The sequence below is a fragment of the Rattus norvegicus genome, chromosome 8 (genome assembly GCF_036323735.1).
Source record: "Rattus norvegicus strain BN/NHsdMcwi chromosome 8, GRCr8, whole genome shotgun sequence".
Lineage (NCBI taxonomy): Eukaryota > Metazoa > Chordata > Mammalia > Rodentia > Muridae > Rattus > Rattus norvegicus.
In genome coordinates, this window is record NC_086026.1 from 124,722,482 (window position 1) to 124,749,139 (window position 26,658).

At 47.8% G+C, this 26,658-nt stretch overlaps 1 protein-coding gene across 2 annotated transcripts in view; it reads right to left on the reverse strand.

Annotated features, from left to right (window-relative positions):
* The window catches only part of Tgfbr2 (transforming growth factor, beta receptor 2), an 89,065-nt gene that overhangs the window by 49,805 nt on the left and 12,602 nt on the right, over positions 1 to 26,658 (reverse strand). The window contains exon 2 of one of the 2 annotated variants that reach the window (XM_008766690.2): positions 21,304 to 21,378. The exons of the other annotated variant lie outside the window; for it this stretch is intronic. Within the exon in view, the coding sequence (XP_008764912.1) occupies positions 21,304 to 21,378 (75 nt within the window). The remainder of the gene's footprint in view (positions 1 to 21,303; positions 21,379 to 26,658) is intronic. 2 annotated transcript variants of the gene reach the window in all.

Below are 26,658 nucleotides of genomic sequence, written 5' to 3' on the forward strand. Positions count from 1 at the left end.
CAAAATGCTTTCCAATCTGATAGCTGAGTCACTCTCCATGTGTCCAGTGAAACAGTCTGATATTAAGGCAGCACATTTTAATCGCTACAGACCTTCCATTGGCAGTCGGCTGTCCTTTGGGAATATTCTGCCCTTAGCAGGCAAATTAATGATTTGAAGTGTTCTCTGAGAAGAAGTTCCAGTAAGAAGAGGCTCTCTCACCTAGAAAGTCTCATGCTGGCCTCTGAACAGGGACAGCTGTCAGAGCATGTGACAGACTCATGAAACACGACACATTTCACTTCTCTTCCTCCAGTCCTTGAGTAATAGCAAAACCTTCACCCCATCACCGAGGTCACAGCATCTTTATCTCACATTCCCCCCAAAATCACTGCCAGAGGCTCTGAGTTCTCACTGTGGATGGGGGTATTAATTTCTAGACCAGCACCATTGCCTAAGGATCTGCGGTGGTAAGAAGGGGGTCAGAGTTTTTCATTGGGATTAGGACTTCTTGGTCCATGTCTTTGAAGTGGTGTCTACCGGTGGCTGGAAGGTTAAGGGAAAATCGTCACGAATGCTTAACCTTCTGCCAGAAGCATGTTCCTGTGACAGTGAACTTTCTTCTCCTTGCTATTGATTATTCTTGTCTGTGTGAGGGGGGCACAACATACCCTAGCATGGACACAGGATAACTCTGTACAGTTGGTTTTCTCTCCCAACTAGGATCTTTGGCCTTGTGCAAAGAGGACTTATATCTAATGAGCAATTCGCCAGCCCTACTCACATAACTCTGAATTCATGCACCCCTTTGTTATGGTCAGGTTTGGGGAGAACCTGATAACTCGTTGACTCCACACATGGCTGTGATGTCTGGCTTGACGCTGTATACTTAAGAGTACCGTTTGCTTTTGATGCAGTTGAAGGTGAAGCATCTCAAAGAATAACACACGGCAAGCAGTGAACAGAACGCACTATGCCTAGAAGCTGAGCTCGTCAAATTCGAATACGAACTCAAACCCCTCAGGGGAAATATTGAATCGGCAGGTGTAGCCCGAGCACAAGCTCGAAGAGCTGCGGGGGCTGTCATGTCAGACATTCACGGGGCAGACTGGAAGTATGAAAACCAGACAGGAACTCATGCTGAGGTTTCTGGGCAGAGTTCTTGCCCAGGAAACCCCAGTGCTCACTCTTTAGTGTACAACGGAGTCACATGATCGATGGCGACCTCCTTTAGTTAAAACCAATTAACTCAGCTGCCAACCGCATATTCAGAATGCCTTCATGGCAGTGCCAAGACTGAGGTGTCATTAAAAAGCTGGATGAGGGATAGAGAGACCATAGCTCAGACCCGGATTTAATTCCTGGACCCCATGACTTGAAAGAAAGAGAGACAGGAAGGAAGGAAGGAAGGAAGGAAGGAAGGAAGGAAGAAAGAAAGAAAGAAAGAAAGAAAGAAAGAAAGAAAGAAAAGAAAAGAGAGAGAGAGAGAGGAGGAAGGGAGGGAGGGAAGGCAGGAGGGAGGGAGGGAGGGAGGAAGGGAGGGAGGGAGGAAGGAAGGAAGGAAGGAAGGAAGGGCAGGAAGGGAGGGGCAGGGAGGGAGGAGAGGGAGGAAGGAGGGAGCAAGGAGGGAGCCGGGCATAGCAGGATAATGGGGAAGTGGACAAAGGCATATTCTTGGAGTCTGCTGGCTAGTCAGCCTAGCTAACATATTTGACAAGCTCTAACTAGTGAGGGACCCTGTCTCAAATAATAATTTTTTTAAAGGTGAATGTTTGTCACCTGAGGAATGACACCTGATATTGTCCTCTGGTTTACACATGTGTGTGTGCCTGTGCGTGCGCGCGCGCGCACACACACACACACACACACACACACACACACACACACACACCACCTAGCTATGTACACTCAACCATCTACCCACCTAGCAAGTCTGATGTCATTCTCATCTGAAGTAGAGGGGTCACTGCACCCATCAGGGAGATTTGCCATTTTCCCCCTCTCTCTGTGGATTTCAGAGCTGGCAAAATGGAGGGCTGATTTCCTTGCATTTCACAACCGGTCTCCTCTTACAGCTCTTTCCATCTGCTTTCCCTTAGACTTGGCCTCTTCGGTGATCCCGGGCCCAGAGGCCGGCTCGCCATCTGGGCCCACACTGAAAGACTCCATCTCGGAATGGGTTTTAATTGCAGCTGGCATTTCAGAGTCAGACACCCAGGCCACCATCTGGCAGACAGCGATGTGGTCTGCCATGCCGGCAGCTAACACCCACGGCTCAGGAGACCAGGTAGGACCAGCCCACTGGCCTGACTGTCACATGGCCTCCCACCCAGAACAAAGAAGCGAGTCGGTGGGAATCAAAAGTTCCCACTCCTACCCAATACGGTAGACAATTACTGCATCCAACAAGTGCAAAGGTGCTTCCTAATTGAGTTTCAGGGTTTTTAAAAAAATGTTTTGACTCCACTTGTGTGTCATTAAAGTACGTTGCCACAGGAGAGCGAAGCGAGTGTCTGCAGGTGGCAGTGTCCTGCGATCCCTGGTCATTGGTGCTGGACGGCTCTTACTCAGCTTACTGTTGCACGGAGGCCGAAGGGAGGGGACAGTGGTCACAGAGCCTTATTAAACGGGCTGTGGAGATAGCGGTGTTTGGTCAGCAAAGCGTTTGCCTTCCAAGGCATGGGGACCTGAGTTCAAACCCAAAACCCATGTAAAAAGCCAGAAGCAGCACCCATGTGTAATCCCAGGGCTGGGAGGCAGACTGGAGGATGCCTGGCACTTGCTGGCAGTACTAGGTGATCTCCAGGCCCGTGAGAGACACTGTCTAGAAAAAGAGGGGTGACGTTCTCCTAGAATGTGATCTGGGGTCATCCTCCACCCCCAACACACGCACGCACACACACACACACACACACACAAGCACACGTACATATTTAAAACACTTCCTTAGCACTTTATTAAAACCTGTCAAAGAGGACCAAGTTAATGCTCTGAAATGCCTTTGAAGTGCCTTGTGTTTCCTGTTTGGTACATAAGGCAGTCTCAACAAGCAGTACAAGAATCAGAGGTCACTAGAAACGCCTGACCTGTGCACAGGGGCTGTCCCTCTTCTCTGTTGCTGAGAAAAGAAGGAAAATCCTGGTAGCAGTTTCCGTTCTTGTCATCGGAGAGTAAGGACTTAAAGCCTGAACTGTATGACTACAGAGAGAAACAGACGACGGTGCGCTCTGGCCTCCAGGCCTGCTTCTGACAGAGACCATCAAAGTCAGGAATGGTACGAATCTCACTTGCAATCCCCAGATCCGGGAGGTTGAGGCAGGAGGATTGAAGATAGCCTGAGCTACATAGTAAGTTCCTTCCAGGCTAGCCTGGGCTACAGAGTAAGACCCTATTTCAAGAATGTTTTTAAAAGGAAAGAGAGAGAGGGGGGAGTAGAGGGAAGGAAGTGGAAGAGGGGAAGCTAGGAGAGAGAGAGAGAGAGAGAGAGAGAGAGAGAGAGAGAGACAAGAGGAGGGGAGGGAAGGGAAGGGGGATGGAGGGGTTGGGGGAGCGGGAGAAGGAAGAAAAGAGGAGCAGGTCAAATCTCACAGTGAGCTGGCCAAGGTGTGGGGCTCAAGCACTCTTGGAGCAGGTGTAAACTTGTATCTTTCTGCAGAGTCTACATTATCTCAGAAGAGAGCAAATAACCTCTCTGACAGCTTCACCGCCTGTCGCAGCAGGGAGTACAAGGCCCACACAAACAGTAGCACAGAGTGGTCCAGAGCAGGACCTCGGGAGCTACTGCACTCAGGACATTAGCACGATGCAGATGGGGTTCAGAGTGGACACATGGGCAGGACAGCCCCCCAGGCCCTAGACATGTGCTCCCCGCCCCCATTTCCTGCCTCTCCCCTGCAGGAAGCTGCTATTTCTTAGCCTGAGTTCATCTGTTGGGTAGCCTTGTGCGTCTGGGGAGTTTGGGCAGTGAGGAGATCCAGCAACTTCACCCAAACGCAGGTTCTTTCGGAGCATCTTGTCTAGCTGAGACAATCCCTGGCTGAGTCTCTCGCCTGGAGGCCATCCTGGTCCTTTAGGGTTGTCCACTACTCATAGGATTGGCTTTGAAACAAATCAGTTACAAAAGGCAAGAAGACTGGAAGGGAAAAAGGAAAATCTCCCAAAAGATGTGCAATAGCCAAGACCAGAATCCTCCCCAGATCGTATCCGTCTGGATAGCACTGTTCCCTATGCTGGTAAAAAGATTTGTATAGACTCAATGTCTGGTTAAAATGTCCAAGTCAAAGACTGATAAACAAGCGAAAGCGAGCCACTTGTAGACTGCTTTCCTGTGGCTCCTGGAGAGTTCTCTCCTATGGGGTGGGGCACGGGCAGAGGAGCAGCTGCCGGTGCGTGTGCACCAGGCTTGTATTCTCCGGATAGAGTCTGGCCGAGAGGGTTTCATCAACTCCCATTAGTAGCTCACGGGTTTTAATGCTCACTACAGCTCTTTCAAGAAAAGCACAGAAACACAAATTTATATTCACCAAGCAAGTAAATTAAGGGATTAAGTAATAATCATCTGTATTTCTTAAAGATTAATCCAATAGCTACTTCAGGGGGAAACTTGGCTGTCCCTGGAGCGTTTAAAAAGTATATTTGGCAAGGACGTTTTTTTAAAAAGCCATTTATAGATAAAACAAACTAGGTGAGTGGAAAGGTAATCATTATTTTAGAAGTCCCAAACATCAAGTAACTAAACGAGTTTCCTCTCCTTCCTTCCTCGCTTAGCAAGCCAAGTGATCCCAAAACCTCCCCAGGGCAGGCTTTGTCTCTGGGGAATGAAGGGATTTAGAGTCTCTAGGCACCTAAGGAGGAGAGTCAGAGTCTCTCTCTCTCTCTCTCTCTCTCTCTCTCTCTCTCTGTCTCTGTCTCTGTCTCTCTGTCTCTGTCTCTGTCTCTGTCTCTGTCTCTGTCTCTCTCTCTCTCTCTCTCTCTCTCTCTCTCATTCTCTCTGCCTGCCTGTCTTGACACCTCAATCCCCCTTCCTCTCCTTTTGGTGTTATGTGTTCCGAAATCAGAATACCATAACGGGGAGGAAATACTAAAAACTTCACACACACACACACACACACACACACACACACACACACACACACACACACACTAAAAATATAAAATAACTCTTGGGAGTCTAGCTTGTTACATACCTGATAGGGATTCGAACTCATGTACTGGTGCTGGCCCACTGCACTCTTCTCTACTAGACCATACCCCAACCCTGACAGTGGTTTTCCTAGATAAGAGACTGGACATTTGTCATCTCTTTGCTCACTTTAGAGGGCATAGTGTCACAGTGAGTGAAACCCAGGCACTCTGAGGTCAAACACTTGAGGGCTGCCCAAGTTTCCTTGATGTTGCTGTGATAGAACACTGACCTAACGCAACTTAGGGAGGAAAGGGTTTGCTTCGCCTCATGTTTCCAGCTCACAGTCCATCGCTGAGGGGAGCCGGGGACAGAACTCAGGCAGGAGGTGAGGGCAGGTGTGTTTGCTGTCTTTTTCTAGTAGAGAACTCACATCAGAAACCATGGAAGATGCTGCTTGGTACCTCCAGTAGGCTCGTGCTTACCCAGCTGCCTTACCCAGCCTGGGCCCCCTGCCTGGGGATAATGGCAGCCGCAGAGGGCTAGGCCCTCCAGCCTCAGTTAGTTTCAAGACAATCTCCTAGAAGCATCCCAACAGACCAATCAGATGTGTCTAGTCAGTGTCAAGTGGATGAAGTTAACTAGACCAAGGGCAATTCCAGGTTCAGCCTTGGACTTTCTCTGGGGCCATGGACAGCATCCAGTCAGTGTATTCCTCAGCAATGACAAGTGCCTTGGGGCTAAGATAGAGAAGAAACACACGGGAACAACATGTGAAAACGTTCTAAGGCAAAAGGAAGCATGACGCCGCCCTCTCATTAGACAGGTAATGCTATGTACAACAGTGGAACAGTGGACCAGTAGGAAAATTGTAGGAATAGAATGGGAAGAGGGGACTACAGAGATGGCTCAGTGATTAAGAGCACTTGTTCTTCTAATGATCCCAGATTCGAGCCCCAGAACCCATAAGGTGGTTCACAAACACTTCTAACAGGCCCGGAGGATCTGACCTTCTCTGACCTCCACCGCCATAGGCATGCACATGCTACACTTACATACACAGGCAAAACACATACATACACATACAAAGAAATGCATTTAAGCAGTTAAAAAATAATAATGATCTGTTTATAGATGATTTTCAGGGTGATTAGGAGCATGGTAAATCTGTCCCAGTGTGCTAATGGCAGGCAGCAGTTTAAGGGCCCTGACATGTTTCTAGAAGTCCGAGTGGATGGACATGTGCTACACGATGCGTTTATCACCCCTGTACTACACAGCATTCACAGATAAAACAGAATCGGCTGTTAGTATAATTTTTGTAAATTATAAAGGTTCTCCCCAGGCTCAACAGGGAGATGTGCTGGGATGGATTGCTGGCCACGCCCTATAGGAAAACCTGATAAGAGACCCAGCAATAACCCAGAGAACCTTGCTATTATAGATGTTAGAGGAATGGGGTGTCTGAGCTTGGAGAGCAGAGGGGTCTCTGAACTTCAAGGGAAAGAGTCTCTGAGTTTATTTTGAGTTCTGAGGTTAGCAGATTAGCAGAAGTTTTAGATAGAATATATAGTCATAATTTAAGAACCTAATCTCATAGTCCTACCCTGTCTTGGGGTTTGGCAACATATGGAAGGTTCTAGATAGGAACCTTCTAGAGGAACCAACCCCTTGTATAAGGGGCACCCTCTGTGTTTAATAAGTGTACTCAAGGATCTTTAAACCACCTTTCTAGAACCAAAGTGACTGTTTTGAACTGTGCATGGCTGGGATGTAGCTCAGTGGTAGAGCACGCACCTTACACACATGAAGCTCTGGCTCCAATCCCTAGGTCTTGTGTGTGTGCGCGTGCATGCGAGAGTGCGTGTGTGCGTGTGTGTGATTGTTCGTTACCAGCTTGGAACTGACCACTGACCACTTAAGAGCAATGATCAATGGTGAGGCCCTTCTGCTGACTTCTTGCACCAGGTAAGAACCAACCTGCCTGGTGATGTACTAATTAGAATGTTGCTATGGTGACAGGGCAATAAGGCACCCTAGAACTGAGGGATTCCGAAATACTAGAATGAAGTTTCGTTGTGTACAGCTGTCTTCCTCAGAGACAGAACTGACACATTTAGATTCATAGCTAAGGGGACATGGAAAAGCGCTCAGGCAGTGTATCGTCAGGTATCCAGGTTACGAGGTGTTCTACACTCCAGATATACAGGAAACCTTTTCTTCTACTCTCTCCTCAAGCCATTTCCTCACATGAAGGCTAACTGCATGATTCTGCCTTCCGATGTGTTCTGGAGGAGAGCCTGGTGAGCGAGAAATACAAGCAGAAAATACAGGTAGAAAAGGCTCCGAGCCCAGCCTCCGGTGGGTGAGCAATTATCTACTCAACTCTTGTGTCTTTTCCCGGACCAAACTGGTCAGTTGGTTATGATAATCTTTAAAGTCTATTCGCTTTACAAAACAGTCCCAATCCAACTCTCAGGAGTTAGGGAGTCTACGTGTTTCAGTCCCAGCTGAAAAGAATAGTTTGATTTAACCTATAGGGAAAGGGGTTGGGCTGTGAGACAGCTCAGTGAGTAAATGTGTCACCAGGCAAACGTGAGTACCTGAGTTCCACTGCTAAAACTCACATAAAAAAGGCAAGTGTGGTGGTGCGTGTTTGTAGTCCCAATGTGGGGAAGTGGAGATGGGCAGATGCCCAAAGTTCGCTGGCCAGCCAGCCTCCTGAATCAGTAAGCCCCAGGTTCACAAAACAAGGTGAAGGAGACCAGACAGCTCAACAGACATACACATCTTCTACCAGGCCTGACAACTATAGTTCAGGTCTTGAGACCCTTGTGGCAAAAAGAGAGAACCAACTGCCAAAGCTTCTCTCTGCCCTCTACACACACACACACACACACACACACACACACACACACACACACACACACACCACACTTACTCATGCACGCACATAGACCAAAAAAAAAAAGGGTTTGGAGACCATGGAGCACGAACGATTTGAGGTACATTGTCCAGTTCGCTTTCTTTGTTTCATGAGACTCCCTCTCTTTTCAACTTCCATATCCCCACCCAAGGCTCCCATACAAACACTAATCACCGAGGCAGAGCAGGCTCTCAAGACTAAACTCAAAATGTCATTTGGGTGTCACGAGCTAAGAGGAAGGGAAATTCTGCCACGTGACAAAGGACTCCTTTCCGTACAGAGGCTGTAGGCATTTCCTCTGATTTCTTTCAGGGCAGAGAAGAAAGCCCCAGTTCAGAGCAAAGCACTTACTGTAAGGAGTTTAAGCCCTCAGCCTTAGAAATATCAGTGTTTACTTGACACCTCTGGCCGCAGCCTGGATGGTGAACAGTGGTAAAGCCCAGGCACGAATGTACATAAACGTCTAGTTCATAAGCAGTGATCCAGTTCTGCTGGATGAGGGGCTGCACAGCGCTCAGCTCAGCTCTCTTGGTTCCAAAGGAGGGGTGTGTTCTCGTAACTTGTTCAAGTTGGCTCAGACAACCAGTTGGAAGTGTCACAGGAAGGGACTGCCCACTCCCGGGAAACTGTCATTATCCTAGCCCTGGCTCTACCGTCTAATAAGGGTTCACTCTATTTTCAGTATTAAATTCCAGATCCTCTGGATTTAAAAAAAAAAAGACATTTATTTATTGTGTGTGTACGCGGTTGGATGTGCACCTCACAGAGCTAACGCAACTTGTGAAAATTACTTTTCTTCTTCTAACATGTAGACTCCAGAAAGAGGCTAGGCTGCGAACACCTTTACTCTCTGAGCCTTCTTAACTAACCCGTTCTTTTGTTCGTTTGGTTGGTTGGTTGGTTGGTTTGGTTTGGTTTTGCTTTGTTTCTGATGGGGTCTCATGTAGTCCAGGTTGGCCTTGAACACACTGTGTAGCAAGGATGACCGTGAACTTCTAATTTTTCTGCCTCTACCTCCAGAGTGCTAGGTCGCCGGCCTGTGTAACTCCACCTCTGGTTTCTGTAGTTCCTGAGCTGACTCTCAGAGCTTTCTGTGTGTTAAGTATGCATTCTACCTACTGGCTTACATCCCCAGCCCGGTCAACAGAAATCAATGGAATTAAAAGTCAGAGCTGAATGTGAATCCTATCCTTGTATACCACGGATTCCAGCTGATCTCAAAAGCCAGAAATGCAGTCTATTCTCAGGGACTGAAAGCAGAATCAGTCCTCTGCATGGCGTTGGCCCTAGTATTCAAACAATGGCCATTCCCAGCAGCCAAACTCTCTGTTTGACAGGCTGGCCACAGAAAACAGACTGTGAGTTGAGATCCACTTGGGTTTCTGAGATAACACCAGGCCCTGGAACCTTCCCCTGTCCGGTTTCCAATCAGCGGAAGCGCAAGGAGAAAGAACCGAGTTTCCTGCACAGTTCAGACTTTAAGAAAAGACAGCCGAGAGCAGCAAATGGGAAATGAAATCTGAGAATCTGCCCCAGATCAGAGGGTTTTGCTTGTTTTCTCACAGAGTGCTTAGATGAGAAAGAGTGGAGGGGAGGGCTGCCTTTCATGGGTCTTACTTACTCGAGGTCCCGGCCTGAATGTCAAGAAAAGTCAGCTTCTCCCCAAAAGCCCACTGAGGCACTTGTTTGTGCTTTCGTAGCCAAGTACCTGGACGGTGTCATTTATTAAAAATCGACACTGGGACTAGAGAGACAGCTGAGTGGGTAAGGGTCCTGCTGTGCTGCACAAACTGGAGAACCCGAGTCTAGATCTTCAGAACACGCAAGGAAGCCGGGCGCAGGGGCACTCACCTGAAACCTCACTGCTGGGGGGTGGGGAGGGTGGTATATAATAGCAGAGTCTTGGAATTCACTGGCAAGTCAGCCTAGCCAAGAGGCAAGCTCAATAAGAGACCCTGCTGCAAATGGATGGATGGATGGATGGATGGATGGATGGATGGATGGATGGATGGATGGATGAATGGATGGATGGATGGATGGATGGACGGTGAAGTGCAATAGGGAAAGGCACCCAGAGTCAACTTCTAACCTCCACACACAAGCAAGCCGACCTGCACGCACACAGGTACACACACACACACACACACACACACACACACACACACACACACACAAAACTTCTTAAAAAATTGTAAACAAATAAAAAACACATTTATTCCTCACAACTGTGAGGGCTGAAGTGTAAGGTAAGGTCGGGTTTGTGCCGGGACATGTGTGTTTATAAATGTGCGTGTGTTCACACGTGTACCCATATGTATGAAGGATGGCACAATCCTGGTGGTTGTTCCTCAGGCGACATCCCACTGTTTGTCTCTCACGGGCTCAAGCTCACCTATTTGGCCAGGCCGGCTGGACCCTGGGTCCCAGAGATTCACCTGTCTCTGCTTCTTCGATGCTAAATTCCACCACATCTTCTTGGTTGGTTGGCTGGTTGGTTTGTTTTTAACATGTGTCCTGAGGATCACATCCAGACCCTCCTGCCTGTGTGGCAAAGGCTTTATCAACTGAGCGATCACCGCCCCTCCCCCCCACTTCAGACCTCTGAAGAAGTCCCTTTATGGAAGCTCTACCATCTGCTTAACGTTGACCTCTTCACTTGGATCCCCATTCAAATAACTTGCTCACTAAACCTACCTCATGCTGGAGAGAAGAAAGGATTCCGGGCTGGAAATGACTATTAGAGTGTATCTGGATAGGACTTGTCCTCTCCACTTTAACCTAATCTTTTTGTCCAGAGCAGTCAGGCCACCTAGATCCCAATTCCTTCGGAGTTCATCGTAAAGAATAGGCATCGAGAGATGCACACAGAAATGACTAAAGAAACCCGTAGGGCTGAAGGCAGGAGGTGGCGAGCCACCGGCCACCGCTTTGGGCACCTACCCTGTTTTTCCTTCCAGTGAAGTGTTCTCACTCCCGAGACCCACCCTCTTCTCGCCTTGATTCCAATCTCTGCTCAAATATAACTGCAACCAATAAGATGTTCTTTCCAGTCTTGTGCATGTGCTGTGTGTGCGCATGCGTGCACATGCGTGATCATGTATGGTGGGGGATCAACTTCTGCGGCCTTCCTCTCTGGTCCTCCAGGTTCGCTTTTGCAACAGGGTCTCTCCAGCCCTGAAGTTCACTGATTTGGATAGATTCTCAGACCAGCAAGCTCCGGGGCTGCCTCCCCAGGGGCGGGGTTACAGGCTCTCGCTACCACGCCCAGTTTTATGCATCTTCATGCAGGAGTCCCCAAGCCTGAGCACTATACAGGGTGAGGCATCGCTCCAGGCTATTCCTGATAAACCCCTTAAATGGCGGACACCCAGGGCTAGCCTCCAGCCCTTTCCATGAAATTTGCCTCTGATTTATAACTTGAGTCTGTTTTTTAACTTAAAGGCTCCGTTTAGTTTCTGGCTGCACTCTGGGCATCTCCAACATTGGCTCCACTGCCCTGGCTGGCTGATCTTTCCTCCAAGTCTTATGAAAGCTCCTCCCATATCCCATTTGCAGGTTCCAGGAAAAAAGGCCTTCTCTTCTGCCAAATTCATCTGATCTTAAAAAAAAAAAAAAAAAAGGAAGAAAGAAAGAAAGAAAAGAAAGAAAGAAAAGAAAAAAAGAACAAAAAACAAAACAAAACCTGAAAACTTACTTACAGTTGCTGCCCAAGGAATCAGGACAAGTTCATGGGGAAAAATGGGACAATAAAGGGTGGGGGCACATGATAAATCCAGATATGAGTGTAATTTGTAAAAGGTAAATAACTCCAGGTTTAAGTAGCCAGAATTAGCAGTGGAAAGGACATTAGGTTAGAAGTCAGGGTGCATTTTTTCCCCCTTCGGGAGCTGGCCTGAAGACAGAGCTGGAGTCAGACTCCAGAGTCCCCAGAAAGGCCTCTGGCAAGAGGCACCTTCCTGAAATCTTGAGGTCAAGGGCAGAACCCCAAGCCCTAAGGCAGCCAGCATCAAGCTACACTTTTCATCACTAAGATTAAGATAAGTAAAGTCAGGCTGGGTAGTGGCCCTGTGATAGCACTCGCCTGGTGCCCTGGGTTCAATTCCCAATACTGCCAAAGTAAAAAATAATTAATAATAATAATAACAATAATAATAACAACAACAATATAAAAATAAATAAAGTAAATAAAATTACATACTTGGTTCTACATCACACTAGCCACTCAAAAGTCACATGTGAACAACACTGAAGAGATTTTCATCAGGACAAACACATCCAAGGGGCCAGGCAGACAGTTCACTGGGGCAAATGCTTGCTTCCCAAGCATACAAGCATGAAGACTGATATTTAATCCCCATTGTCCGAGGAAGAAAAAGAATAAGAAGGAGGAGGAGGAGTTGGGGAGGAAGAGGAGAAGGAGGAGGAGGGTCAGGAGGGGAAGGAGGAGGAGAAGGAGGAAGAGGAGAAAGAAGAAGAGGAGGAAGAGGAGCAGGAGGAGGAGGAGCAGGAGGGGAAGGAGGTAAAGCAGACCAGCAGTGTTTGATGTTCACCTCTGTGTTAGGGAGAGATACAGGCAGATCTCTTGGTGGCCAACCTGGCCCAGTGTGACACCTCCAGGCCAGTGAAAGGCATGGTTTCCAAAAGGGAACCAGGGATGTGTTAATGGCTCCTGAGTTTAAATTCTGGCCTCCATACGCTCTTGCACATGCATACACACCTACACACGTGCGTCTGCATGCACACACATACACAACCACGTACACCATCATTCTATCAATCAAAAGAAATCTCAAAGGACCTAGCAGACTCAGATTTTGGGGAGATGGAGAAATGAAGACTCTCTGGGGTAAAAATGGCCCAGGGCTGTAAGCCTAGCACCAGGAAGAAGGGGGTAAGAGGACCACAGAAAGTTCAGGCCAGCCTGGGCTAACAGAAACAAACAAAACAACAAAACAAACTAACAACACCCCCCTGCACTCCCCAACACACACACACACACACACACACACACACACACACACACACACACACACAGAGAGAGAGAGAGAGAGAGAGAGAGAGAGAGAAACCTGATAGTAAGCAAATTCCTCAAGAAGAGAGGCCGTAGATAATACAGCAGGTTGGGAATGGAATGGAACTCTGGGAAAGAGAGAAGAGAGCTGCTCCAGCCTTGGGCGTCATCTATTATGAAAGTGGTGGGGGTTGGGGGAGGGGCTTGTACTAGGTACTTTGCTGGCTCTGGCCTTGGTGTCCTGGGTGAAGCAAAAACAGAAAACAACTAACAACTAAGGACAGGGATTAGCTCTCCTGTTAAATCCTAAACCCAGAGTGGCAGCACCAGGAGGTTCTGGTAGTGAAAGAAATGGGCCAAAGTCGATCTGCAACAAGTTGCAACCTGCCTGCAGGGGCTGGAGTCAGCGGGCCTATCCTCCGCAAATGCAAATCCCTGGCCCCAAGATAAAAGACTGTTTAAAACAGGGAAGGTTTGCCAAGGTATCAAGTGATTCTTGTTAAGCCCCATTTCAGTGACAGACACAAAATGGAGAGCTGAGGGGGTGCTGGGATTAAGTTACCAGGCAAAGCCCACAAAAGCCCAGAGCAAGGAAATTAATATTTCAGAGAAAACATTGTTTTTTTTATAACACACTTTTTTTTTTATAACGAAAGGCTTTTTGGAGGGTTTCAGCCACAGCCTGCCTAACGCGGTTGAGCTCCCAGAACAGAACAGAGAGGGGACCAGCTCACAGGGGGAAACCCCCAAGGCCCTAGGGATGCCGATTCTTCGCTGGACACCTTGATAAAAGCCAAGCCTGGTTCAAAGCAAGCATTCCTCAACCCACCCCAGGCTTCCCTCTCTCTCCTCTCCTGTGTCTCTAGGAGAGAATTTTAAAGTTAATATACAAAGCCATGGCTTTCTCTGTGGCTTTTTCATAGGAATGGCCACCATGATGTTCTAAACCCTCCCCTCCCACACCTAGACTTTCCAGGGTTCCCTCTCACCCCATCGCTGTTCCAACCTTCTGGGTTTTTTTTTTGTTTTGTTTTGTTTTTTTTTTGTCCAGGATGAGTCTGAGCTATCTATAACCCCATAATCCTCACTACCCTACATGGAGACTGAGGCCAGATGCACACTTTACTCTGACAAAGCAATATTATGTTTTTAACCTGCGCGCGCGCGTGTGTGTGTGTGTGTGTGTGCGCGCGCGCGCGTGCGTGCGGGTGTGTGTGCAGAAAAACCTGCATGCAGAGGTCAGGAGATAACTTTGGATATCAGTCCTTGCCTTCTACCTTGAGGAAAACCAGAGCTGCAGGGCATTCTCCTGTCTCTGGGCCTTTCTACCTCAGCAGAGAGGTGCTGAGATTGCAGGCACAGCACCTGCTACATCACTGGCTTTTGTGTGGGTCCTGGGGAATCCAAACTCTGATCCTTATGATTGTACAAGTGCATTACTCCCTTAGCAACCTCTGCAACCCAACAATATTATTCTTGCAGCCCTCTGCAAAGAAGCGGGCGTGTATGTCTACCTATGTGTGCATGTTCATGTGTGTGCACATGTGTGCATGTATAAGCACCTGTGTACGTGCACGTGCCTGTGTGTGCACGTGTGTGTGTGTGTGTAAGCATGTGTGTGTGCATGTGTGTGTGTTGCCTACCAGCCAGCCCTAGTAGTGACCCTCCATTCCCTGCTTTTCAGAGCAGTGAGGTTAAAACACATGCAGCCACTGTTGAAGTTTAAATCTCTCGGGACAAAGCACACCAAGCCAACTTGGTTCCATGTGGAAAGGTTTAATGAGAGAAGAAGAGTAGAAGAAGATTGGAAAGGCCAGCCATGGGCACATGGGAGGAAAGGGGGAGAGAAGGGACAGGGACAAAGAGGGCAGGAGAAGAGGAAAAGCAAGAGCAAGAGAAAAGTAAGAGGGAGAGGAGGGGACAAGCAGCTCCCTTTATAATCAAGCACAGCTGGCTGTTGCCAGGCAACTGTGGGGCGGAGCATATCTGGGTATTGCCAGATAGTTGTGGGGGTGGAGCTTAGACAGAATGCCAACAGCCACCAGCACTCAGACTAGAAATTTGAACTCAGGTCTTCATGCTTATAAGCAAGCACTTGAACCCACAGAGTCCCAAAGCCATCACCCCAGTCTGAAGGGACTATTTTTATAGCCCTTCAGTGGTGCTAATTAAAATCCTGCATGACAAAAGCACCTTGGTGAGGTGTTCCTCCCACAAAGCAGAATCATTAGAGTATCCTTTCCACCCACATTATCAGCCACACTGATTTACTGTCAGCCCTGGATGACCAGACAGAAGCTGTGGACGATCCCAGAACACAGGAAGGGAGGGGAACGACGAATTTAACCGGCCCCTCTGCAATGATCACTGTGAAGAAATGACCCCAGGGGCCGGAGAGATGCTTCAGTTAGTCATGCTCACGCGGTGATCAAGTTAAACCCCCAGCACTTAGGCAAGAGGAGCAGTAGTTCCTGCTGTGATCCCAGCCCTGAGGAAGCAAAAACAGATGCTCTCAGGGATTAGCAGGCCAGCCAGCCTTGCTTAATGGAACCAGCAGGCTCCAGGTTCAGTGAGAGACTCTCCCCCATATTCCCAACCCCCTACCCTTCCCTTCAGATCTCCCAGGTAGGCCTCAAGAGCAGGCGCTCCTGGCTTCCTGTGTAGGTAAAGATCACTCTGATCCCAACGACAAATTCACTCTCCAAAAGGCTGGGGTTACAAGCAAGCATGTGCTCTCCCTCCCATTTTATGCTTTCCTGGGGATGGAACCCCCGGAGTGTTACACAGTAGACAAGTGAGCTACACCTCATCTCCAAGGAAGCTGCCATTCTGTGGCTGTCTCCGAAGTAAAAGAATCTCGCTCCTTGCAGGGCTCAGCTCTGAAACCTGGCTCGTTTTTGTGAGCCTGCCAACGAATGGGAGGTGCTGAACCCAACCTAAATACCTTGCCGTTCCCGGACACAGGCTCATCCGTGCCCTCACTGGGGTTGGGCTGAATCAGTGCTTTTTATCTCGGCTTCCACATCAGAAGCAAAGATTGTGATGAAGGGAGAGCCCGGCTAAGCCAGGGAGCCAGAACGCCTACGGGGTTGACTCAGGCAAGTGGGATTCCTCTAAAACTTCTCAGATGAGTTGGATGTACAGCCAAGGCTGGAATTTACATACAGTTCAGCAGAGGGCATAGTCTTGGGGCTCCATCGGCTTCATTTTTTTTTTCCTGTAAGCACAGTGGCTTGAATTCGAACCTTAGATTCAAGATGCTGGTCATGGTGGTGTGGCTTGTGATCCCAGGGTTAAAGGCAGTAAATAGAGGGTCCCTGGGCTTATGCCTGGGCCAGCCTACCTTACTTACATGGTGAGCCCCAGGCCAATGAAAGAGTATCTCAAAAACAAGTTAGAAGGCAATTCTAAGGTTGACACTGGAGGTTGTTCCACTGCAGAGGAATGAACACACATGTGCAGGCACACCCGCCCTCACGTGTGCATATCCAGAGAGAGAGAGACAGACAGACAGACAGACAGAGACAGACAGACAGACAGACAGACACAGAGAAACAGAGAGAGACAAGACAGACAGACAGACAGACAGAGACAGACAGACAGAGACAGACAGACAGAGACAGACAGAGACAGACAGACAGACAGACAGACAGACAGACACAGAGAAACAGAGAGAGACAAGACAGACAGACAGTAGGTAGTCTGGACACGTGTCTCGGCAGTTAAGAGTACTTGTTGCTCTTGCAGAGGACCCAAGTTCTAATCCTAGCTCCCCTAACCATCTATAACCACAGTTCCACCTGATTCGACACCTTCTTCTGACCTGCATGCAGGCACGACACTCATATACATTAAAAAAAAATGAATCTAAAAACTTAAATAAAAAACACAGGTGGGAGGGAGGGAGACACTCCGTCTATACAGAGTGGTGAACTTGACAAGACAGGTAAGTCTACCATAGCCAGAAGGTGAGAGGCTGCCTGTAAGCACCCCACTCCCTAAGTGTCTGGAGCACAGCACACTGCATTGGTGCAACAGCTCCTGAGTTGTACCCAGGTGTGGTCAGACCCAACCCAAAGCATCTTCCTACATGACTCAGCCTCTGATCCTGTTTCGGGGAGAGGCAGGCAGTGAAAAGATATGACTCCAGGGCCCTTCATTGTCACTCTACGTACTCTCTTCAAAGACAACTCCAGGCAAATTCTTCAGAATGAGTTCTGCTGCCTGTTCGTTACAGTCTTTGGAAAAAGGGTGGAACTTCTCAGCCAGGCCTCATGGTGACAGCAGGACACGAGGAGACTCATTCGAAAGACTGGACTGGAGGATTTCCTGACAGAGTTAAACTTCTCTTTTCAGTGTTTTCGTTCGTGTGCTTCCATGAATGTGTCTTGTTTCAAATCCAACCCACTCCTCATTCCCCATCTCCAGCCCTTCTTAGGTCCTTCCCTGTCTCCTTTCCACCTATATCCTTTTTCAGACAGACAGACAGACAAACAGATAGGCCATAGGAATGGATGGATGGGTGCATGGATGTATAGATGTCTAGTTATTGATGTCCAGTTGGTCTTGTCTGAAAGCATGTAAATGTTGGACCCTGAACTGTAGTCGGGCAACCTACCAGGGTCCCACCCTGGAGGAAAGCCAACTTTATCAACATGAGCAGTCACCAACTGTCTCTAGCTTCTCAACAGATGTGCAGCCCTGTGAGCCCCTCCCCATCCACGAGAGGGATAAACTATAAAGTGTCTCTTAGGCTGGAAAGATGGCTCAGTGGGTCATGATGATTGTCTTCAAGCCTGACGCCTTGAGTCAAGCATCAGGAAGGATCCACGTGGTAGAAAGAAGAGAACTGTGACCAAGGCAACTCTTACAAAGGACAACATTTAATCGGGGCTGGCTTACAGGTTCAGAGGTTCAGTCCATTATCATCAAGGTGTGAGCATGGCAGCATCCAGGCAGACATGGTGCAGGAGGAGCTGAGAGGTCTACTTCTTGTTCCAAAGACTGACTTCTAGGCAGCTAGGAGGAGGTTCTCAAAAGTCTACCCCACCCAGTGATATTTCCACCAACATGGCCACACCTACTCCAACAAGGCCACACTTCCTAAAAGTGCCACTCCCTGGGCCAAGCACATCCAAACTACGCAAGAACAAAACTGACTTCCAAAGGTTTTCCATTTGTCCTCTGATTTCCATATGCATGTGTGCACATACATGTACCGGCCACATACATACAAACAAAAATAAATTCAATACAAACAATTTCAAGATTTAAAATGCATCTTGAGGTCTGGAGATATGGTTCAACTGATAGAGTACTTGCCTACCATGTACAAAGCTTTGGGTTTGATCCCCTGGACCCAGTAAACTAGTCATGGGGACAAGATTGTAATCCCAGCACCCAGAAGGCAGAGGCAGGAGGAACAGTTGTTCAAGATCATCCCTGCCCACATGAAGACTTCAAGGCCTGCCTGGGTTGCTTGGGAAGGGACCCTGTGTGATAGTTAGAATGAGAATGGTTCCCATAGGTACTGAATGCTTGGTCCCCAATTGGTGGAACTGTTTGGGAAGGATGAGGAGGTGTGGCCTTGTTGGAGACATTGTGTCAAGGGATAGGCTCTGATGTTTCAAAAGCTCATGCCATTCTACTGTTGTGTGTTTTCTGTATGCTAGCATTTTCCCTATCAGCCCCTGCTCCCAGAATAACAACTCTGAGACTCCAAAATATTTTCAAATACCTAGACCATACGCTTTGACTCTTCCCAATGTAGCTCATGTGTGAATCATCCCATTATTGTATACCAAGTTCTGTCACATGGCTGGATACCCGGTCCTCAGATTTTTTTTCTGCTCTCTCCATCAGCATTCTGGGGCCAATCCCTGTGTCTGTTGCTATCCCATCATCCCTCACTCCCTCTCTTTCTGCTGGATGTCCCACCTTCTAATCCCCTGCCTAGGCCCATTGTCCAATCAGCCTTTTATTGACACTTGAATACTTTTACAAAGTGTAGAAGAGATTATCTCTACACCATTTGCCAGTCAGAGTCGACCCACCTGTCTGTCTGTCTGTCTGATTGCTGTCTGCAAACATAGGCTCTCAGCTACTGCTCCAGAATCTCACTTGCCTTCCTGTTGCTATGTCCCCATCATGACGCTCATGGAGTCTACTGCTACCTTCCCATGATCTGACCGAAAATGGTTCCTCAGAACTTCTTGTTCAAAAAAAAAAAAAAAAAAAACACAAGGCTGCCCAGTCTTAATGCACAGATGCTACATTTTTAAGTGACAACCTTCCTGTAATTTAACTTTCTCCCTTTCTCCCTTAACCTTTGTACTGGCTTTGAATCCCTTAACCGTTAGACGGGCCCTTCCTGAAATGTTCAAATTCGGTGTTGTTGTTGCTTGTATAGTGGCTCCTTCCTTAATACAAAAGTCAGTATGCAAAAATGACAGTTTCTAAGGATTATACTAAAAGGATTATCCCAAAAGACTTAAAAATATGCAATCTTTTTTTTTAAAAGAAGTAAGTAACAGTGAAATCCCTAAGAATTTGAGGAAAACTTTGCCAATTCTAACATAAGCCCAGCCTGTTAATCCAGTCATTGCTTAAGGAAGCTCAACCTTGATGGAAAATCTCCAGCAGGAAGGAAGATCCTGAGGCCCCTCCAGCTCACTCAAGCCACAGGAAGCTCACCCTGCTGACGACTGGTGGAAACCAACTGAGAGAATGGCGCCACTGTCGCCAGAGCTTGTTTAATTCATGCTTTGACCAAAATTAAATCAAATATCGTGACTCAACTTCTCCTTTTTTTAATAATAACACTTCTGCAAAGCAAGTCTGTAGAAAATCGGGAACACCGATTAGCCTGACAAACTGGCAAGCCACGTGCTGTCTTACTAGCCAAGACTACTTTTTTTTTTTTAAAAAGGAGATGTCTCATTAATTTTTATTTATGTATTCATTTATTTGTGTGTGTGTGTGTGTGTGTGTGTGTGTGTGTGTGTGCACATGCACGCACGTGCAAACACTCAGAGAGGCCAGAAGGGGCTATGAGCTCACTTGGAGCTAGAGTTACTGCTGGTTGTGAGGCACTGGGCATGGTGTTGGGAACTGAACCCATGTCCTCAGGAGCAGCAGGCGCTCTTAACCACTGAGCCACCTCCCAGCCCCTTGGGTCATTCTTTATCCCATGTCCTTAGGAAATACCACAGCTGGACACAGGCTGCACTACCCCTCCAAAGTCATCTTGCTTTCTACCTAAGTAACCTGGTGATACACTAGGTACCTCTCTTACTCGTGTTTTGACTCTGAAATACCTGTGTCCCTCTCTACATCTTTACTCAGAGACTCAAGTTTAAGCAGCTACGGGAAGGGCAGAACGAGTTAATAATCGCCTTCTACGTCTACAGGGTGAAGATCTGCCCTTCTTCTATAGGGATGTTTCTATTCCCTCACATGCTAGGCCCCTGAAGCTCTGGGAAAGGGGGGGGGGAGTCACAGGACAAAAGCAACCAGCAGTCTGTTACATATACTCATTTGTTTATTTATTTTGGTATTTTTAGGCAAGGCTCCTGTAACTCAGGCTGGCCAGGAATTTGACCTTGCACTCTTAACCCTCCTTTCTTCCAGGTGCCAAGTGCTGGGATTCTAGGATTGTCCCTCCACCACCCAGTGTGGCAGTGTGTGTCTCCCGGCAATGGCAATACCACCTCGCAGAGCAGACCGTGCGGGGCCTGGAAGAGAGCTTACCCCACAAGCCAAAGAAAACGACTTTGCGGCAGTCTGAACTCCACTGAGTTGGGAATGGAGGACACAACCGTCCAAGTGTGACACAGAAGAAGACAGTCCTTAGCGTTCTCACTTTCAGAGCAAAAAAAACGTCCCACTCCATCTGCCATTTAGCTGCAAGTGTGTGACAATACAATAGGCTTGTTTAAATTATGTGCACAAGTGTAGGTCTGAGACTGGGGTCAGTATCGTACACACCAGTACAGTGTGTACCACGGAGGCCAGAAGAGGGCGCTAGACCCCCTGGAGCTGGAGTTACTGGTGGTTATGATTGGCCCTGTGTGGGTGCTAGGAACTGAACTCAGGTCCTCTGTAAAAGCAGCATGCACTCTTAGTTACAGAGCCATCTCTCCAGCCCTGTGACCATAGATTGATTTTTTTTTTTATCTTAGGCTTACTTATAAATTGAGGTGCGGTGAAAGACCAGCACAACTACAAAGGAAAGAAACATGAAAAGACAAATCCAGGATACGTTACAATGTTTCAGTGGGTGGACGGTCCTATTACAGCTTAGGTGGATGGATATATCTCTCTGGGTTTCCATTCCCACATCTGTAAAATGGGATGGAGAATTATACCCTCTCAGAGGGCTGTTTCAAGTGAACACGTTTCCTGATGAACAAAACGTCGTCTTCCTGTAGAAGACTAGATACAGAGTATTACGGCCGGGTGTAGTCTTCAAACTTGTCAGACCAAAGCCCCCAAGTCTGGCTGCTGGTCTTTGCCTATTTCCCTGAGAAGAAAGTAATTCAGTTGGTTCTCTGCCCCGTTTTCCCGGAGCTACGTCCCCGTCTGCCTGGAGAAGTGCATAGATAATCATTTTGGAACTGCGTGTGGTGTTGGGAATTGGAGCCTGGGCCCTGCAGATGTGAGGCAGCCGTTCCGATACCGAGCTGTATTCCCAGTCCTCACGACGACTCTGGTTTTGATAGCCATCATCTCATTTTAATGTTCATTTTTAAATATTCATTTCATTTTAATATTCATTTCGTATCTACTCGAACAGCGAAAGACACTGAACGTGTTCCAAGATTATACGGGACGGAGAGGGACAGAGCACCCAAGGAGATGCATCTTGACAGTCAGCTGGGTTGGACCTAGAATTGTCAGGGAAACACAACGCTGGGTGTGTCTGGGAGGGTTTCCAGAGAGATTTCCCTGGAGGGAGAAGACCCATCCTGACTGTGAAAGGACACATCTTTTGAGCTGAGGCCTCAAACTGAAAGAAAAGGCAAAGTCAAGCAAGCAGCAACATGTATTTCTCTCTGCTTCCTGACTGGGACATCCCCATGTCTTCACCACTAGCATTGACAGGAACCCAAACTGTGAGCCAAAATGAACCCTCCTTCCTTTAAGCCGCTTTCCTCAGGCGGTCTGTCCCATCAGTGAGGAGAGTAACCGACAGCGATGTGAAGCTCACTAACATCATGTCCCTACTGCAGCCCTGCCGAGGTCCAACTCTATCCCAACAGAGTGCCAACAGCCCTCAGGGGATGTGGTCTAAGCTCACACTTGAGCCTACTGACCTGCCCGTTTCCTTTTAACTTTAGGCCCTTCCATTCGGAGAGCATAAGTGCTAAGTAATGGACACCTTGGTGAAACCATAGTGAAAGATTTACTAGAAGTGACGCCATCGGGGACGCCCGGCCAAGCTTCCTGAGGCTGCCTGCAAAGGCCACCGTGCTGACGAGCCCTGTTGCAGCGCTGATCCCCTAGCCTTGTGTCCGAGGCAGTATATCGCTTCTCATCTCCCTTCCCAGAACGAGTAAAAGATAAACATCTAAGAAAGAGAGAAGTCCTGGGCTGTTTTGATTGGCAAAGCATGACTCACGTAGATATCGGATACCTAGGCAGTCGCCTTCTATGTACAAGGAGTTTCAGGGGATGGGAGATGACTCAGTGAAGTATCTGCCATGTATTCAAAAGGACATGAGTTCAGATTCACAACAACCAGAGGGAAAGGCTGGGCCTGACAGTGCTTACATACAATCCTACAGCTGCAGGGTAGAGACAGGAGGATCCTGGGGCTTGCTGGCGAGTCCCAGGTTCAATAAGAGGTGCTGTCAATAATAATAGTAATAATAATGAAGAAGAAGAAGAGGAAGAGGAAGAGGAAGAAGAAGAAGAAGAAGAAGAAGAAGAAGAAGAAGAAGAAGAAGAAGAAGAAGAAGAAGAAGAAGAAGAAGAAGAAGAAGAAACAAAACAATAGAGACACTCAACATTACCCTCTGGTCTCGACATGCTCACACACACACACACACACACACACACACACACACACACACAGGAACTGTATACACATATATGCAATACATATATATGTAGGCCAAGAGAAAAAGAAGAGGCAGAATGGGGAAGTTGTTATTGCACACGGCGGCCAGAGACCAAACCAATGGACTCAGTCGACGGGAGTTAAAGTCGCGGCCGCGATTCGAGACGATAACATTGCACTGTTAGGAAACTGGAGGTGGATGCCGCCCACTCGATGTCACATGCGTGGCCCTGCTTATCTAAATGGGTCACAAACCCAAAAGCCACATACTACCCGGGGAAGGGGGAGGGGGGGGTTTGGGGGAAGAGAAGAGGGAATGGGAGGAGGAAACAGTTGGAATACATGATGTGCATTACAGAACTGTCAAGTAAGGAGAGCTAGCCTCCTTCGAAAGAAACTGGGTGTTCCTCTGTGCCCTGAGGACATCCTAGGCACCCTGTTGATAAGTGGCTGAGAGGGCATCGATACTCTTAAGTTTGTGACAGTGCCTAGCAGTACCCAGAACAGTGTGACTGGTTATGTAATGACCACAAGCACCGTCACCAACACCATCGTTAAAATCTTGGAAGAGAAATGTTTTTGGCAGTTTTAAAAGGTGACCGATGAGGGTTGGAGATTTAGCTCAGTGGTAGAGCGCTTGCCTAGCAAGCACAAGGCCCTGGGTTCGGTCCCCAGCTCCAAAAAAAAAAAAAAAAAAAGGTGACCGATGGCGGGTGGGTGGGTGGGTGTGTCTATAGTAACCCCCCACATACCACAGACACACCCAGCCCCCACTCCCACTCATACCAGGAAGATACACCCAAATGTATATCCTCACAGATACCATAAACGCGTACTCAAAAGAAGTCGTTAAGAATTAATCAATTAATTAATTAGGAGTCAGGGCATGAAGTATGCAGCAGTAGAGAAAGAGACGCGAGACCCCGTCTGATCTAGGCATGCTCTCATGAGATGGATCTGCGAGGCACTGTGTAGTGTGTGCACCAGGCACACAGAGGACTCTGACTCAGTGGGGAAGAGAAGCCACGTGGTCCCCAAGGACTCAGGGAGAGGGCCCACAGAAGGCTGAGCCAGGGGACGTTCGACCGACGGAACTATTTGCAGACTTATTCAAGTCAAGGGTGGCCAGGGAGAAGCCTGGAGAGGCTCTGAGAGAAAGTTGGTGCTGTGGTTGCTTAACTGGAGAGTGAAACTAAAACCAGGCCGCTCTACCCTTCACCCGACAGGGCTCTGCTGTAAGTAGTGTCTCACTAAACGGTCCAAGGATCACAAGTCAGCCTCCTGAAGCTGTTTAGATTTGATGCAACAGGAAGCATGACCAGACAGACATAGCAAGCAGTGGATGTTTTTCCATTCTTCTTTCTTTTGTCAGGTATAGTCTGATGGCAAAGGTTTAAAAAAAAAAGTGAAGAGAAACAATGACTGGAAAGGTCAGAGACTTAGACCTGAGAACTATTTGCGGTGACAGTGTCACATAGGGGTGTTTATAAGGGACAGGAACTGAGGATCCTGGAACGTGAGAATAGCCAGGGTTTAAGAACTGCCTTTGGACTGAGTAAAACGCAGAGGCCAGTGAGTGGTGCCCCACTCAGAGAAGGTGGAAGTCAATGTCCAGAGAGCTGGACAACGTTCCCTTCCTCAGCTTCAGCGAATTAAATTCCTCAAAACAAAATCAGAAAATTGGGAAAAGATGGGGGATAGGTCAGGGAGAGGCCTCAGAGGTGAAATGCTTGCTACCCAAGCTTAAGGACCCAGGTTTGGTCTCTGTCAGGGGCCCAGCATCATGGAAGCTGAGAATTCTCTCTTACTTCCACGTGCTCTCCATGGCATGCGTCCTCGGCCATACGTAAGCAAAATAAATAAATGGGCGATTAAAGAAGAAAAATATATGTTTACCATGTAAGTTATGTAGATAAATGAATCACTTTACGAAGCAGCGATATTGAAAAATTGAGGAGAACAAACTCCCCAAACAACTACCATTAACTTGTGAACTTGTCGGGCATGCACACACTTGGCACTGAGTGTGGAGGACGATGCCACACATTTTAAGAGATGCCATGGTACAAAGAGCCCAGTGTAGATGAGAGCCAACATGGCCCTTTGCTCACCAGAGGGAAGCAGCTGGTCATGAGAACGGGCGTGTGGACGATGACCACACGATAAAAATATGAGAAAAATAAGAGTGCCCAGCATGCATTGAGAGGGTCACGCTCAGTTCAGAAACACACAACCTGAGGGGTTCCCGACTGTCAGTCAAATGTCGTGGTTTGATTTTTCCCTCTTACATATTTTGCAAAGCAGATGATATTGAATGACAACTCATTTCCTCCAAGCATTGTGGTTGCAGAGGATAAAACGTGAACAGGATATATATGGTCACAAGAGACTCACCAAGAGCCATATCTACACTTGGAGATTGAGAGGTGGCTGTGTGGACAAGGGGCTTGTCCAGAAAGTGTGAGGACCTGAGTTGTGTCTCAGCACCATGTCAAAATGCTAAACATGGCGGGGGGTGCACAAGGGGTGCACTTGGGTGCATTTTTCTGTTGTTTGTTTTTGTTCGTTTTTTTAAATGCTTCTTTCCTTTATTAAACCAACATCGTTATTAATTGGCTGATAATGTGTTTTGACCTTCTTTCCTTAAATCCTCCTACTGCTGCCCCTCCTTCCTTTTCATAACCCAACTTCATGTTCTCTTTCTAACAACTTTTTTTTCATACCCTTCGGGGTGTAAAGCATCCACTGGGGTGTGGCTGAACTACCCAGAGTCACGTGGTTGAAGAAAATGGACCCGCTCCCCCCCCCCAGTAGCCATTAGGTGATATGCATTTATAATACAAATCAGGGGAGGTAGGAACTGGTGGGTGCCTGGCCAACTAGGATAGCGAGAGACCCTGCTTCAAAAACACAGGGTGGATGGTGTCTGCAGAATGGAAAGCAAGATGTCCATACCTTTGCACACATGTGCATGTGCACCTGCACACAGATGTAGTCTCTCTCTCTCTCTCTCTCTCTCTCTCTCTCTCTCTCTCTCTCTCTCTCACACACACACACACACACACCCCAAAATATTTCTACCCCATGCCTAACAAGAGTCTATAAACTAAACAGAAATGCAATTACAGGTCTCAGCAGCTCCTCCCCTGCCTAAAACAGAAGTCTAGCAGCTGCCAGGCCGTGGCAATGTCTGCCCCTTCTAAGAGTATGTTAGGGAAAGTGGTGGTACAATCTCTGAAAAGCAGCAGAACACTAATTATACCCACAGGCTTCCTTTCCTTCCCCAAGGCACATAGACAGTCCTCCCGGCTTCTTCAAGATAGACTAAAGTCCTTCTTGATTCTTCTACCTAGGTAAAAACCTTCCTGAGCATCTTAACCCACTCAAGGGAGGATCAGAACCAAACACTGTCACTGTCCAAAAGAAAAATGGTCTTAACATCCAACCAAGTGTGCCTGCCCTGAGCCAGGAACGAGTTCTGGCTAAAGCAAACCTACTATGACCACTGTCTATCACTTCCCCGCCTGCAGCAGGGAATTCTCAAAATGACCATGGTGATA